This window comes from Lampris incognitus, chromosome 11 (assembly GCF_029633865.1).
Source record: "Lampris incognitus isolate fLamInc1 chromosome 11, fLamInc1.hap2, whole genome shotgun sequence".
In the NCBI taxonomy this organism is placed as follows: domain Eukaryota; kingdom Metazoa; phylum Chordata; class Actinopteri; order Lampriformes; family Lampridae; genus Lampris; species Lampris incognitus.
Genome location: NC_079221.1, coordinates 10,470,769 through 10,485,011, shown reverse-complemented (window position 1 = coordinate 10,485,011; position 14,243 = coordinate 10,470,769). Strand labels below are relative to the sequence as shown.

Sequence of the window (14,243 nt, the reverse complement as noted above, 5' to 3'; positions counted from 1 at the left end):
GCGCGTTGCATTGCGTGACGCGTGCAATAGATTTGATTGAAACACTGAAATAATTCAAAAGCAGCCCGGTGATGTTTCTAATACACGCTCAGTGTGCCGTCATGGTTCGGGTAATACGTGTGGCGGTCACTTGTTATGATATTTAATACTTTCTTTTTATTTATATTTCCAGACTAGGATTGGTGTGCGTTATGAATGAAGCGGTGTCGCTTGCAGCCTCCGGACCACCCAAGGAGATTAAAGCTTCGCGCACAATGACGTCACTTCCATACAGCCATTCAGAGAAAAGGGGGGCGGGGATAGTCTCCGTCCACTTGGTGGCGCACTTCCCACAGCACTTCCGCCTCAGCAATGAATACTGTCGTTCCCAGCATTGCAAAGAAAAACTAAACTATTAATTTCGGAGATTAGAAAATCGGGACCACTGTGATTCATGTATATATATGTAATCATAAATGACTCACGCAGACATATGTAATTATTTTATTATATAATATTTATACATATGATCATTTCTCATTTTGTCTATATGGTCAAATAGAATTTAGTAGTCATTCTGGATTGTGACGAGATGATTGGTTTTTATCTGTTTTGGCAAAAAAAACTTGAAAACAATGCATGTGATATAAGGGTAGCATCAGCCGAGCAGCATCATCGAATCCAGCATCGAGTCCAGGATGTGCCGAGTAAAATGAGATTGCAAGTACACTTAAAATTTACAATTTTGGACAAAACATTTATTTCACCCACACAGAAGGATCATTCGTCCTAGAAAACACTATACATTTGCTCAAGAAGGTCACAAAGCACTTGGCACTTAAAAGCGAGGGTAAGATTTCACAGTCAAAACTTCAGCATTGGAATCTGTGGAGTGAAGTCAGTCAGCAGAGAAACCATCAGACCCTACGGACACAAAAAAAGAGTTGTGCTTATGTAGCACATAAACACATCGAATAAAACTGCAGAGTTGTGAAAAACTAGGGTTTGCTTTCACCCATAATTAATTTATTGTAAATATTGTATATTGTTAATGTATATTCTTTTATTATTACTTTTTCTATATACATTTCCAAATGTTTTTCTTTTCTGTTGTTCGCACGGCCCCTTACCTCACCCCCACAAATAGCCGCTAACTTAAACAGGGCTCATATCCAACCTAGGTCAACCCAAACTCCAATCCCCTAACCTCATTCCCTCATTCCCCTAACCAGAGTTCATAGTCACCCTTTTATGTATATATTTTATGCTTTATATGGCTACTCAAGAAAGCTTTTTTAGTCTACATATATCTTTATGTATTTTGAATTTTTATCTATTATCATTGCATCATATATATATATATAATCCAGTGAGTCAAGTAAATTCTTTATGAGACAGTAAAAGCCTGTTTCATGCCATAAGCAATCATCAGCTGTCAATAAAGTTACTCGGGGAAGAACCTGAGTAGCTTCACTGACAGCTGATGATTGCTTATGGCAATTGTTTCATAAAGAATTTACTTGACTCACTGGATTATTTTGCTCATTTGTTGAGCACTTTCCCTACCGTTGAGTGTTTTTTTAACAAAGTTTTATATAGATAGATAGATGGATAGATAGATAGATAGATAGCATTTCCATGTACAAAATGTGCTATATAAATAAAGATTAACTGACTGAGTTAGAAATCAGAAACCACTTTTTTTTAAAATATGTGTGAATGAATTGTATATGTGTACTTGATTGTAAACTTGCTTGCTTCAAATTGCCTCTTGAGGAACAAGTAGTATTTTGAATTGAATTGAAACCAGTTTTATTAGCATACAAAAGGTACATCTATGATGATTTTGTCGCCTATAGGTGGCTCACCATAATGGTCCACTTTCTGTTCTCGGCCTCGGGGAAGACGAGGGAACGGTTAGAGTAGAACACCTCGTCATCCACCTCTTCCTGTTTCCGGGGAAGACAGTGCAGGAAGGTCCAGTCTGGGTTGGCCACACTTCCTGTCTGTTGTGGACACACAGGAAGTCACGATGGGGGACAAACTATAAAGCATGACAACAGTCTTCCAGTTTGCCCCTTAAAAAAGAGAATTCTATCTTTTGGCTCATTCTTCTTAACAATAACTTGGCCAACGCCAGACGAGTGCACGTCCATCCAGTTGTCGTCATGCTGTCACTCAGTAGACGACAGGAAGTGTTTGAGTGTTGCAAAAACTGATTGACAGCGACAATATGATTAAAGGTGTTTACATGTCTAGCCATTAAATAATCCGACTAACATCAGGATTCCATGTTTGAATCAAAACAACGCTTACTTTAGCTAAGACCCTCTTTAGACCATGGTAGAAAAACACAGTCGTCAATGTGTTTACCTTCATGGTAATCTGGTAACCATGGAAGTCCTTCAGCCTTTTCTTCTTCTCTTCCTCCTGGCCCATGCTGACCCAGGTATCTGTGACCAAGACGTCACTGCCACGGGCCGCCTCCATTGGGTCAGAGGTCAGAAGCAACTGAGTCCCATGCTGAGACAAAGCAATATGACCAACACATTAGCGATAACAGGCAGTTTAATAAATGAGCATTTCCTTGGAGCTGATGCAACAGATACAACAAAAAAGCAACTACATGTTGGGTAAATACTGTCAATGTCTGAAGTAACAACACATTAGAATAATCTGGTCTACTCGTGATTTTTTAGTTGTTTTTTTTTTCTTTCCCCTTTTTCTCCCCAGTTGTATCTGGCCAATTACCCCACTCTTCCGAGCTGTCTCGGTCGCTGCTCCACCCACTCTGCCGATCTGGAGAGGGCTGCAGACTACCACATATCTCCTCCAATACATGTGGAGTCACCAGCCACTTCTTTTCACCTGACAGTGAGGAGTTTCGCCAGGGGGACGTAGCACGTGGGAGGATCACGCTATTCCCCCCAGTTCCCCCTCCCCCCCTGAACAGGCGTCTTGACTGACCAGAGGAGGTAACATGAGGATTCGAACCGGCGATCCCCGTGTTACGAATAGACCAATGCAGCAAGTTCGGGGGGGCAGCCCGGGAACCACCGCAGCCACAGGCGACAACGTTAACCGGTTGACTAAAGGGTCCGACTCATTAGCCAAGGGCCAGCGAGTCTATTCATCCGTGATCGTTACAGTACTCCCCTCCTTCGGGAAGCATGTCTCCGCGCTTCAGCAAACCAACTCCCTCACGCCTCTGGGTGCACATGCTTCCAACGGAATAGACCGCCACGCCACCCGGACACCCTTTACTCATGATTTTTTTCAAGATCAAAATAGACTAGGTGACATTGCAAAGGTGGTCATAGGAAAATAGGATTAATTAAAATGCAAGGATTCGTTGCAAGAGGGATTTTCAGGGGCGAAAAAATCCACCTGGGGTGTAAAGAGTTGCTTACCAACAATTCAAAGATTTCAAACCAAGCAAAACACAAGAATGTTTTTATAAAAAAAATTTAAAAAAAGAGAAAAAAGCTCTGATCTATTGGTAGAGAGCCCATTAGATTAGAAGCAGTTGGTGCATAATGACTTTATATGTTGAGGATTTCACCTGTTTGGAGAGTCTCTGTGCCTCCTGAATTACACTATCTTTTGGCTCATAACCCTGAGAATGAAGAGAGAACATGGGGTTATCATCATTGACTTACATCACAACAGATTACCACGAGTTGTTTTGCCCCAATAACTCTGGTCACATAAGAGGTAACTAGGGAGCTCAAACGCTAAAGTATTACCTATTCGCATTTCTACCAGCAAACTGGGAAACTCTGGAAAGTATTAGCAAGAGGCAGCAAGGGAGAGACAGTGAGGGGTGGATATACAGACAGACACAAAACAAATGAAAACGGGCAAGTGTGAAGCATATTGTAAACAGAACTAAACCTTGGGTGTGGCGATCTTAAGGTGTACCCCCAGTTTGGCCGCGGTCATCATGAAAGAGTGGAGGACGTTGTTCCCATCTCCGATCCAGCTCACCGTTAGTCCGCTGAGCGATCCATAATGCTCCTGCAAGGAAAGAGATTTAGAAAACGGCTTCATTTCATTCAATGCACAAAAAGCACTGATGAAAAACTCGAGGGCATCACGGTGCAAAGCTGTAGCCCTGGGGAATGTTTTGTCTGGGATAGCTTCACCTGTAAGGTGAGGAAGTCAGCCAGGATCTGGATTGGGTGGTACAGATCAGACAAGCCATTAATGATGGGGATGGAGGCCTCTTTATCCAGCTCCTCCTGCGTGGAGTGGCTATACACCCGTGCCAAGACAATGTCACAGAGTCCTGAGAGAACCCTGTGGTAGTATGACAATACCACCACCACCACAATAACAACAACAACAACATTAACAACACCAACAACACCAACAAAAATAATTTAAAGAGCACTTTTCAATGTCACAGCACTATCTTCATCACAGCAAAACAATGTAGGGCGCATAAAAACTGAATAAAATGAAAAATCAAAATGCACAATGACAAATGGACACGATGCAAAATAATTAAAGTCATTCAAACACCAAGAAAACTAAGCCAATAAAATGAGACGCAGTGTAAAAGCAGGGACTAATTCACCAGCTCTGAGGCTGAGAGAGATGCACTTCGAATGTTTAGGGGCAATCTGGGGTCTAAACTTTATCAGAGGCTGCAAATGCCGGAAAAGGGTTGGACACCAGATCAAATCCCTGATTTGCTGAAGATAAAAAAATCTGGGCACAGAAAGTGAACGAGTGTCATGAAAAATGTGGTAAGAAGCCGTAAACAACAACACGGAGAGACAGTTGCAGACCATCCGGTGCACCTAGAAAAGATGCCCCATGAAAACTCTGGCATGACGAGGCCACAAAATCCAAATGACGATTCAAATTGTGAACAAAAGCTGAGGGTGTGTGCACTTGACGGTTTCCAAGAAGAAATCATTCATTATGTCAAGAAACATGGTGTTGGCTGGGAAACCAGCAGGTTGGACCAAATAAGAGATTACGCCGTTCATGCAGAAAAGGTGGCAACCAGCTCTGTTGAAAAGAACAGAGCCAAACAAGAAAAGTGAGCTGCAAAACTCCAGATGGCCCAGCTCCAAGTATTCCAGGCTCAAGGCACTGGCTGAGGACATAGCCAAGGAAGAGGCAGGGACAGAGGGCAAATGACAAGAGGTGGTGTCAGCATACAAGTGACAGAGGGATGCTGGAACTGCGGGGCGACAGACCGTTGGCACAGAGACTGTCTACCGGGAGCACCCAGCTCCAGAGGGGCCAAGCAGGGAGGACGTGACAGAGGTGGCGCACCAATGGCAGCAGACTATCACCACTGGGCGGGGGATAAGGCATGCTGGGCGGCAGAGGTGGACGGCAACAGACGATCTAGTGAACACACAAGTCAATCAGGTATCAAATGAGATAACAGAGCACCTCCCAAAGCTAACTAACAATACAGGGAAAAGATTGCTCCTTCCTGGTTGATTCAGGTGCAACACTTTCAATGCTGAGAAAGGAAGAATTCACTGAGCCAGTAAAAATGAGTGGCAGATACATCAGCACCCTTGGGGCGGGGGTGACAATAATGTCACCATTTGGCCAGAAATTCAAGCACTCTTTCACACTATCAGACATGTGTCCAGTGAATCTACTAGGGAGAGGAGATCTGATGTGTGCATTGGGATTGAAGCTGACCTGTTCTAATAAGGGGGTTGCTATAGAGCAGGAAAACACCAAAGCAATGCAAATGATCAAATTATGGACAGACCCAACTCTATACATATATCAATGGGACTGACTTATCTGCGCATGGTCCCTGTTCAATCTCCAGGGAATTAGTGAAGGAAGCTCAGCTAGCGCTATTAGCAGGCTCGTTCATGTCACCAGCAGATCTACATTGTGCAGTGCATGTGGCATCAGAGACAGATGAAGAGTTTGAGGAAATATGGTTCAAGAGAGCACAGGAAAGTGACAAGTAAGGTGATGTATTGGGACAAAGAAAGGTGCACATTGGCATTACGTCTATCATCTGAGGTTACTGCCAGGTACTGATGTGTTTATGGCTCAGAACCCCACATACCAGTGGCTCACAGGTTAGCACTGCTGCCTCACAGCAAGAAGGTCAGACAGAGGGACAGACCATGGAGTGGCATTTTGCACAGGACCTGCAAGCATTTGGTGTGCATTAGGGCTCCAAATGTAGCAAACCCACACACAATTTTGACTCAGGTTCCTTCTCCGTGGTTGATGTTGCTATTGCATTTTTCAGTGTACTCTTACAACCAGACTCTCAGTTCTGGTTTGCATTTTCATTTCAAGGGAAATCTTACACATTCACAATAATGACTCGGGGGTTTGTTGACTCACCATCAGTGTACTCAGCAGGATAGCAGGAAAAGACAGTTTTGCCTGAAGGAAGTACATTGGTTCAGTATGTAGATGATCTGATGATTTTGTTCACCAAATGAGGATGTATGCCAGGGGTCCCCAATAGGCGGCCCGCGGGGCCACGTCCGGCCCATGACGGGTTGATTTATGGTCCCCGAGAATTTTTGGAGAAATGCCAGAAGAATTTTTTTATTTCCCTACCCCCCCCCCAAAAAAAAATATTAATTTCTTAGTAAAAGTAAGACTGGTAATATATCGAAAAATAGATGAAAAATCTCTGTTTAAATTATAATACCTGCAACGTATCGACACCGAAACAAACTAACGAACAACATGCTGCTGGAGGTTGAGTGGCCCGTGGTTTTAAAAGTGGCCCTAAAAGTGGCCCGCTATGAACAGTAATTGGGGACCCCTGATGTATGCAAAAAGGACACGGTGGCACTGCTAAAAGTCCTCGCAGAACAAGGCCATGAAGCTACCCTATCCAACTTACAGTTTGTGCAGACAGAGATGACATTCTAGGGTCATGTAATATCCCAGAATGGTAAGCACCTGAGTAAAAATCGCACGACAGCGATATTGGATATTCCAAAACCCAAAACTAAGCAACAGATGATGTCATTCTTAGGCATGACTGGGTATTATTGAAAACATGGATACCAGACTATGCCTATTATGAGGTACCACTGCTGAATATCAAACATGGCCATAATTGGCAACCCCAGGATGAGGTTAATTGGTTCAGTATGATGATTTGTTCACCAGATGAGGAAGCATGCAAAAACGACATGGTACCACAGCTGAAATTCCTTATAGAACAAGACCACAAGGCTAGCCTATCCAAATTACAGTTTGTGCAGACAGAGATGACATTCTTGGGTCATGTAAAATCCCAGAATGGTAAGCGCCTGAGTACAAATCAAGTGAAAACAACATTGGATATTCCAAAACCCAAAACTAAGCGACAGATGATGTCATTCTTAGGCATGACTGGCTATTGCAGACATGGATACCAGACTATGCCTACTATAAAGGTACCATTACTGAATATAAAACATGGCCATAATTTGAAACCACAGGATGAGGTTAATTGGTTCAGTATGTAGATGATCTGATGACTTGTTCACCGAATGAGGATGCACGCATGCAAAAACGACATGGTGGCACTGCTAAAATTTCTTGCAGAACAAGGCCACAAGGCTAGCCTATCCAAATTACAGTTTGTGCAGAAACAGATGACATTCTTGAGTCATGTAAAATCCCAGAATGGTAAGCGCCTGAGCACAAATCGCATGAAAGCAACATTGGATATTCCAAAACCCAAACTAAGAGACAGACATGTCATTCTTAGGCACGACTGGGTATAGCAGACCATGGATACTAGGCTATGCCTACTATGAGGGACCATTGCCGAATATCACACTTGGCCATAATTTGAAACCACAGGATGAGGTTCACTGGACACCACAGGCTGAAGAAACCTTCGTTGAATTAAAACAACAGCTGACCATTGCTCTGACATTAGGGCTACCAGACGTAACCAGCTCATTCACGTAGACTGAGGATGAAAAGCTGGGCTACCTGACTTCAGTGTTACTACAGGGGCATGGAGAGATGCAGAGGCTGGTGGCATATTTCTCAGCAAAGCTAGATGAGGTGGCACAAGGTCAACCACTTTGTCTACATGCTGTAGCAGCAGCAAAGAAGGCAGTGATAGCATCATGTGACATTGTGACCTGGACACTGCTTGGTATCCACCCCCTGCCAAGGACCGTGTGGTGGCTGCAGGCACATCAGCCACTCCATGTAAAAAGCTGTCATGGCATCGTCCCACTATGCAGATCCAGGATCGGCCTCTACGCCCACCTGAGGACCCAGAGGGAGGATGGTCTCTGAAAAATAAACTTTTGAAATGTTGTGCAGAGAGAGGGTTGGGTGGAGGTGTTACCGTTAGTGTTAATGGCTATGAGAACCAGGGTAAGATCAAAATCTGGGTTATCTCTGTACGAGATCCTCACAGGGAGACCCATGATAACAGGCCTCCACCTGCAAAGGAGATGCCGAATGCTGATCTCTTGGATGACACCATGATTACATACTAGGTACAATTAAACAAAGTGATGCGCTCAGTTCACCCAAGGGCAGCAGCAGAATTACCACAACCTCAGGAGGGTCAGCACCATGATCTGCAACTGGAGGACTGGATCTCGGTTAAGGACCAGACCATACCAGGTGCTCCTAACAACTCCAACAGTGGTAAAGATCGCTGAGAGGGCCATGTTGATCCACACCAACCATTGCAGATGGGCTCCAAGCCTCCAGGAAGACACTGAGGGTCTAAGGATGGAGGACAGTGGTGCAAGACCCACTCCACCCACAGAGGACAAGAGGTAAACGATCCCAGGAATAGGATTGATGCCAGCAGCAGGTAGTGGCAGTGGCAAGGCTCAACGCTGTCCGCAGGCAGTAGCAACAATGGAAAAGGAGGAATCAAATTAAAGTCATTGTAGTAATGAGGCCATCGTCTGAGAGCAGGCCCTGGCATCCTTTTAGGAGAATGGGGTGTGGTCTCAGGGGAACGATGTGTTGGCTTGCAATGATGACTATTGTGATTGTTGGTCCCATTTTATGGGTATTTGATTTTCCACAAGATGACAATACTGTAACAACCCCATTACATTCTCATCCACTGCCCTTCACCTTAAACACTGGCAAATTGTCAAATGTGCAGATGACAGGAAACTAATGTCCTTTCTGTGCAGGATTTGATATGTTTGGATGTCTTTTAATGTATTTTTCTTACAGAAAGTGAGCACAAAAAGCTCAAAGGGGGGAAAGATCATTGGAAAAACACAACATTGCCTTGACATGATGTGACCAGGTCAACAGGAAGGACTCTCTGTGCTTTATCAGATAGCAACACCTCAGCAGTGGGGGGGGGGGGGCAGACAACCACAGACAATCGCTGCAAGCGGCTGCCGAGCAGATAACAGCTGGAAGCAGGAGTTCAAAATAGAGCAAAAGTAGAGAGAAGGGAAGCTGTGCAACTGCATCCACACTGAATGTATAGATGGAGACTTAGATAAGGAGGAAAAGAAAGAACAACAGCCTTAGAGTCACCACTCACGGGGGGGGGGGGTGCACCTGCTTACTATAGAGTAGGGGCGCTCTCAGGGAAGGATGCACACTCTTTTAATATGCTTATGTGTGCCATGCTTGCAAGCATGAATAAAGTTTGATAGTACTGCGAGGAACTTTATCTCAGAATCCTCTGTGTTTAGACAAATGAGTAGTCTTGTATAGTATTACCACGACAATGAGAAACACCCACAATGCAGCGGTAACTCCAGCCGCTTCTGTATCTCTGCTCATTGGCCTACAAGACCCCATTTACACCAGGTATAATGGGGTCCGTTTTTTTTACCTGTTTTTGAACAGTAAACATAGTTGGCATTTTCCATAGTGTGCATAGTGCACACAAAGAATGAGATGCAAACACAAAGCAGATACAGTGCACACAATAAGAATGCATATGGTTGCAACGTACATCTACTGATGGACTTGGACAGTGATGGAACCTGTGGTCATCAGGTGTTTCGGGACACCCTCACTCATGTAAGCTGGAAGTGATCAAGTCCTGGGTTGTGTCCAAGTAGCATGTGACCACGGACTGCTCCTTTTTATCCACAGCCATCTAGAGGCCTTCTCTGCTGCCTCTGTAGTGGTTCTGACGGCTTTCCTTTTTTACTTAGCATGCTTCCTCACATTGGCGTCCTCCATGCGCTCCTCCCAGGGAACTGTGAGCTCCAGCATGACCACCTGTTTTCATGTCTCAGAGAACAGCACAATGTTTGGTCTCAAGGTGGTCTCCATGATGATTTCCGGGAATTGGAGCTGTTTCTTCAGGTCTGCCTTCATTTGCCAGTCGGGTGCTGTTCCAAAGAATCCTGCAGACACCTTTGACTAGGGCTTCTCTCCAGCTTTGGCATAGGTGACTGCCTGCCTTGCCGACCGGAGACAGTTGCTCTGGTCCATGGCATTACAGACGGTCTCAGCTATCACCTTTAGCACTTGGTCATGGCACGAGCGATAGCAACCTTCACCCACTGCTTTTGGGCAACAGCTAAAGATGGGCTGAAGTGTTATTTTTCTGAGGCACAAGGGACATGCTGATGTGTCAACCTTGCCCCAGCAGAAGAGACTGGATGGGCTGGGTAGGATGTCATAAACTGAATGAATCAGGAACTTGATACAGAAAGGCTCAGCCTGCCACAGCTCGGACCAAGAGATATTGCAATATGTCACCTGTTCACATCTTATCCATGCGCCTTACTGTCGCATCCCCACCATCTGACTTGAATGCAGCTCCTCGATCCCAGCTCTCGCCTCCTCTTGGACCAGTCAGCGCCTGTCTTTACCCTGGGCTTTGTCATAGCGGGATGATGGAAATCTACCAAGCCCTGCTCATCCACATGCCACTGCTCCCACCAGCATGCTGTGATGTAGCCGAGAATCTACTGGTCCACTGCCTCCTGCCAGTGTTGTTGTACTCGAGTCCAGGACTCGGACTCGAGTCTGACTAGAGTCCTGATTTTCAGGACTCGTGACTCGACTTGGACTTGAGCACTGATGACTCGGACTTGGACTCGAGCACTGACTGCATTCGGACTCGGAAGTTGGAGATGAGGACTCGGACTTGTTAATTGATAAAGACTGTTTTTTTGTTTTTGTTAGTTTGTGTGTGTGTGTGTGTGTGCGCGCGCACACACATGTGAGTGCATTTGTTTGGTTATTGTGTCACAAAGTAAATAAACTCCCTTTGAAATGGTGACAGCTGTGTCACGTTTGTTTATTGTAGACCTTTTTTATTTGTATGTCAGCTTTTTTCTTTAAATTTATTTCTGATTTTTCCCTTTTTCTCCCAATTTAGTGGCCAATCGCTCCCTATTTTAATTCAAACACCCACTCTCGTACTGCATGTGTTCGCCAACTGCATCTCTCCAGCCGGCAGTCTGGAAGGAGACGCCTCCCCACTTTCGTGACAAGGCGACTCCGGGCCGAACCGCTGCTTTTTCCGACACACCCAGAGACGCATTCATGTGATGAACACAAGCCGACTCCGCCCCCCTCCCGAAGACAGTGTTACCAATGATCGCTGCTTCATCGAGTCCGGCCATAGTCGGATCTGATGAGACCGAGGCACGAACCCCGGTCCCCAGTGGGCAACTGCATCGACACAAAGCCGATGCTTAGACTGCCACACCCCTGCGGACCCGCTTGTATGTCAGCTTTTTTACGGTGCCAGAGTGGAGCACTGGAGCCCATCTTGGAACTCGACTCAAACTCAACCTTGATGACTCGGATTGACTCAGGTAATGGGGACTTGACTCGGACTCGACTTGGACTCTTCTTTGGGGACTCGGATTCGAACACTGGGGACTCGAGACTCGACCTTGAGGTTTAGTGACTCGACTACAAAAATGCCTCCTGTACCTCACCCCCCCAAAACACATCCACACACTTTTTCCCCAGTCCTCACCACGATGCAATTGGCAAGACTGAATTGTCGATTATCTAGATATCATATCCTGACACTGATTTGATCCTATCAGGTGTCAATAGGGACTTAAGAGTGTGGTTGTAGTTAGGGAGAAGCTTCCAGGTGTGAATGTGGAGAACAGTGTGAGTGAGAAGCATGCTGTCTCTATGAAAATTATCATAAACCCTCATTCAACTTTTCCTGCATGCGTAAACATTTAAAATAAATTTAAAAGCAAACAGCCAAAAAGCCATTAGCTACTGACTTGATCTTTACAACACAACATGAGGCCAACTCCCAATGGGCACTGTATAAGAGACAAGTAAAAGTAAACGTAATCTCACCTGGCTGTGTCTTTATAGCTCTCATTAACACCTAGGTGGATGTCCTGGGGTGTGAGGAAACATGGGTGCCCACCCAGCAGAGCAAAACCTGCAAGGAAAGCCACACATGCAAATAACCACATTTTCCTTGACAAATGTGAAAAACCTTCACAGCTAACAAAATAATTACATGACTGGGTAATTATCAGCAGTTATATACGTATATAAATGTAATGATTATTATTATTATTATTGTAGGTGTTGATGTGGAAAATTAAGCAGAAAACGGAGAGAGGAGAGGGATATCCATAGGCAGAGCAGTCCTTTTCAGAGAGACAGTAAAAGTGGCCTTTCAGCACTTTAATTGTGTCCTGTTCAACACTGACCTTTTGGCCGGTGAACACAGAGGCACTGTCCATTTCCACGACATAAAGCACACTCATCCGAAGTACTTACACTTATGCATGTACATCAGAATACTTAACGCATCAATGTGCAGCTCATATGCTCCGCAGACTTGAATGATTCAATACTGACAAGGACTTTGATAACAGCCGGACACCAGTGAGTGATCTAAACTGAAGATATAGCTTTGTCCTCTCTGCTATCCATGACCTCGACAAGCACATCCACCCCTCAGTAATACCAAACCAACACCACCTTATTTCGGTGTAATGTCAGTCTGTACTGTGTAATGTCTCTCTTAATTCATATGTATTACTGTATTACAGCGTCATGTCTGACTTACCGGGTCGTGCGTCTGTCAGTTTCTATATATACAATACTTGAACCAACTGTGAAAGAGAATTTCCTTTCTGAGGACAATAATCTATCTATCTATCTATCCATCTAATCAAACATCCTCATCACTGACAGACAGACAGACAGACAGATAGACAGATAGATAGATAGATAGATAGATAGATAGATAGATAGATAGATAGATAGATAGATAGATAGACTACATGCATGCAGAGCCAACGTGTACAGACCTGTTTCGGTGGACATTCTGGTTCTGGTGCTCCTCTTCTCAAATATCATGGCAATCGACTTCCCTTGAAGAAGAGGAAGGTACTGAAAATAGAAATGACAGTTATCTCAACTGATCCCAGATCAGAGACAATTAAATACCCCCCCCCCGTGTTAACAGGCCAATTGAACACATCTGACTTTTCTACCTGCTTTTCATACTTGATCCGATGTTTCAGATCCGCTGAAGCCCACAGGAGACTCTTGATTTCATGTGAATTGAAGTCTTTCAGTGTGAGAAAACTGCGGCCCTTTAAATTCACTGAATTTAGGCACGCTGCCCCGGTACTGAAAAATACATTTCAAAAGACAACTTAACAATTTCTCCTGACTCCTCATAACCTCTTCAACATGTGACTGGACAGACAAGAAAAGGGAAGACCTGTCCTCCGTCTGCATGTTACGCGAGCGGTTGCCGGCTGCAGTCTCTTACCTGATCCCCCGAAAGACTCGCAGAGTTTTCAAACATCTGAAAAGGGGATTGTTTGCAGCCAACAATTTGTTTGACATCGCAGCTTTGGGTTTGCAGCTGTTGTTTGCAACGTCGTCTTCTTATTTCGTCAGAAAGTCCTTCACTCCGAGAGGCGTGAGCGGCCGCAACGTGGACGTCACGTTTAAAAGACCACACGAACATACGGGTATTTGGGGGCGGGGCCCAATCTGTCAGCGTGCTGGAGGCGCAAGCGGACAGGCTATCGGCGTTGGGGCGGCATGATCGTTTGTTCATAAATCTGATATAGCTTTTTTTAGCGTCAGTGCGTAGCTATGGCGAAGCGGTGTGGTGCCGGGACTTGCAAGAACTATCATCTCCTGAAACACGAAGACGGCAGCTCCAAATATTCCCGACGTTGCAATTTAGTGTTACTATTATCCAGAGGCGTTGTTAGGATCTTAAAACATTGGGGGCTTAAGCCCACCCCAGAAGTCTTTAGATTTTCATTTGATAATTGCACCACATTGAAGTTATTTCAGAGACTGGGACGGCGTGCTCTACCAAAAGGTTGCGG

General features: G+C 44.8%; 1 protein-coding gene across 1 annotated transcript; it reads right to left on the bottom strand.

Annotated features, from left to right (window-relative positions):
* Positions 1-484: 484 nt before the first annotated feature.
* Positions 485-13,806, bottom strand: otc (ornithine transcarbamylase). Its single transcript, XM_056289639.1, has 10 exons — positions 13,670-13,806; positions 13,386-13,524; positions 13,200-13,281; positions 12,229-12,316; positions 4,125-4,278; positions 3,874-3,996; positions 3,542-3,595; positions 2,353-2,502; positions 1,848-1,985; positions 485-903 (listed from the first exon to the last, which is right to left on the bottom strand). The coding sequence occupies exons 1-10, from the start codon at positions 13,744-13,746 to the stop codon at positions 844-846; spliced, it is 1,065 nt and encodes a 354-aa protein (XP_056145614.1). The 5' UTR covers positions 13,747-13,806; the 3' UTR covers positions 485-843.
* Between the last annotated feature and the right edge of the window lie 437 nt (positions 13,807-14,243).

What these genes read in the sequence shown, in the direction of transcription:
- otc (XM_056289639.1), bottom strand. Translation starts at nt 13,746, where the DNA reads ATGTCAAACAAATTGTTGGCTGCAAACAATCCCCTTTTCAGATGTTTG. An exon ending in CGAGTCTTTCGGGGGATCAG is followed by an intron (nt 13,525 to 13,669) that starts GTAAGAGACTGC and finishes TGTATTTTTCAG; the next exon opens with TACCGGGGCAGCGTGCCTAA. An exon ending in GTTACCAGATTACCATGAAG is followed by an intron (nt 1,986 to 2,352) that starts GTAAACACATTG and finishes TGTCCACAACAG; the next exon opens with ACAGGAAGTGTGGCCAACCC.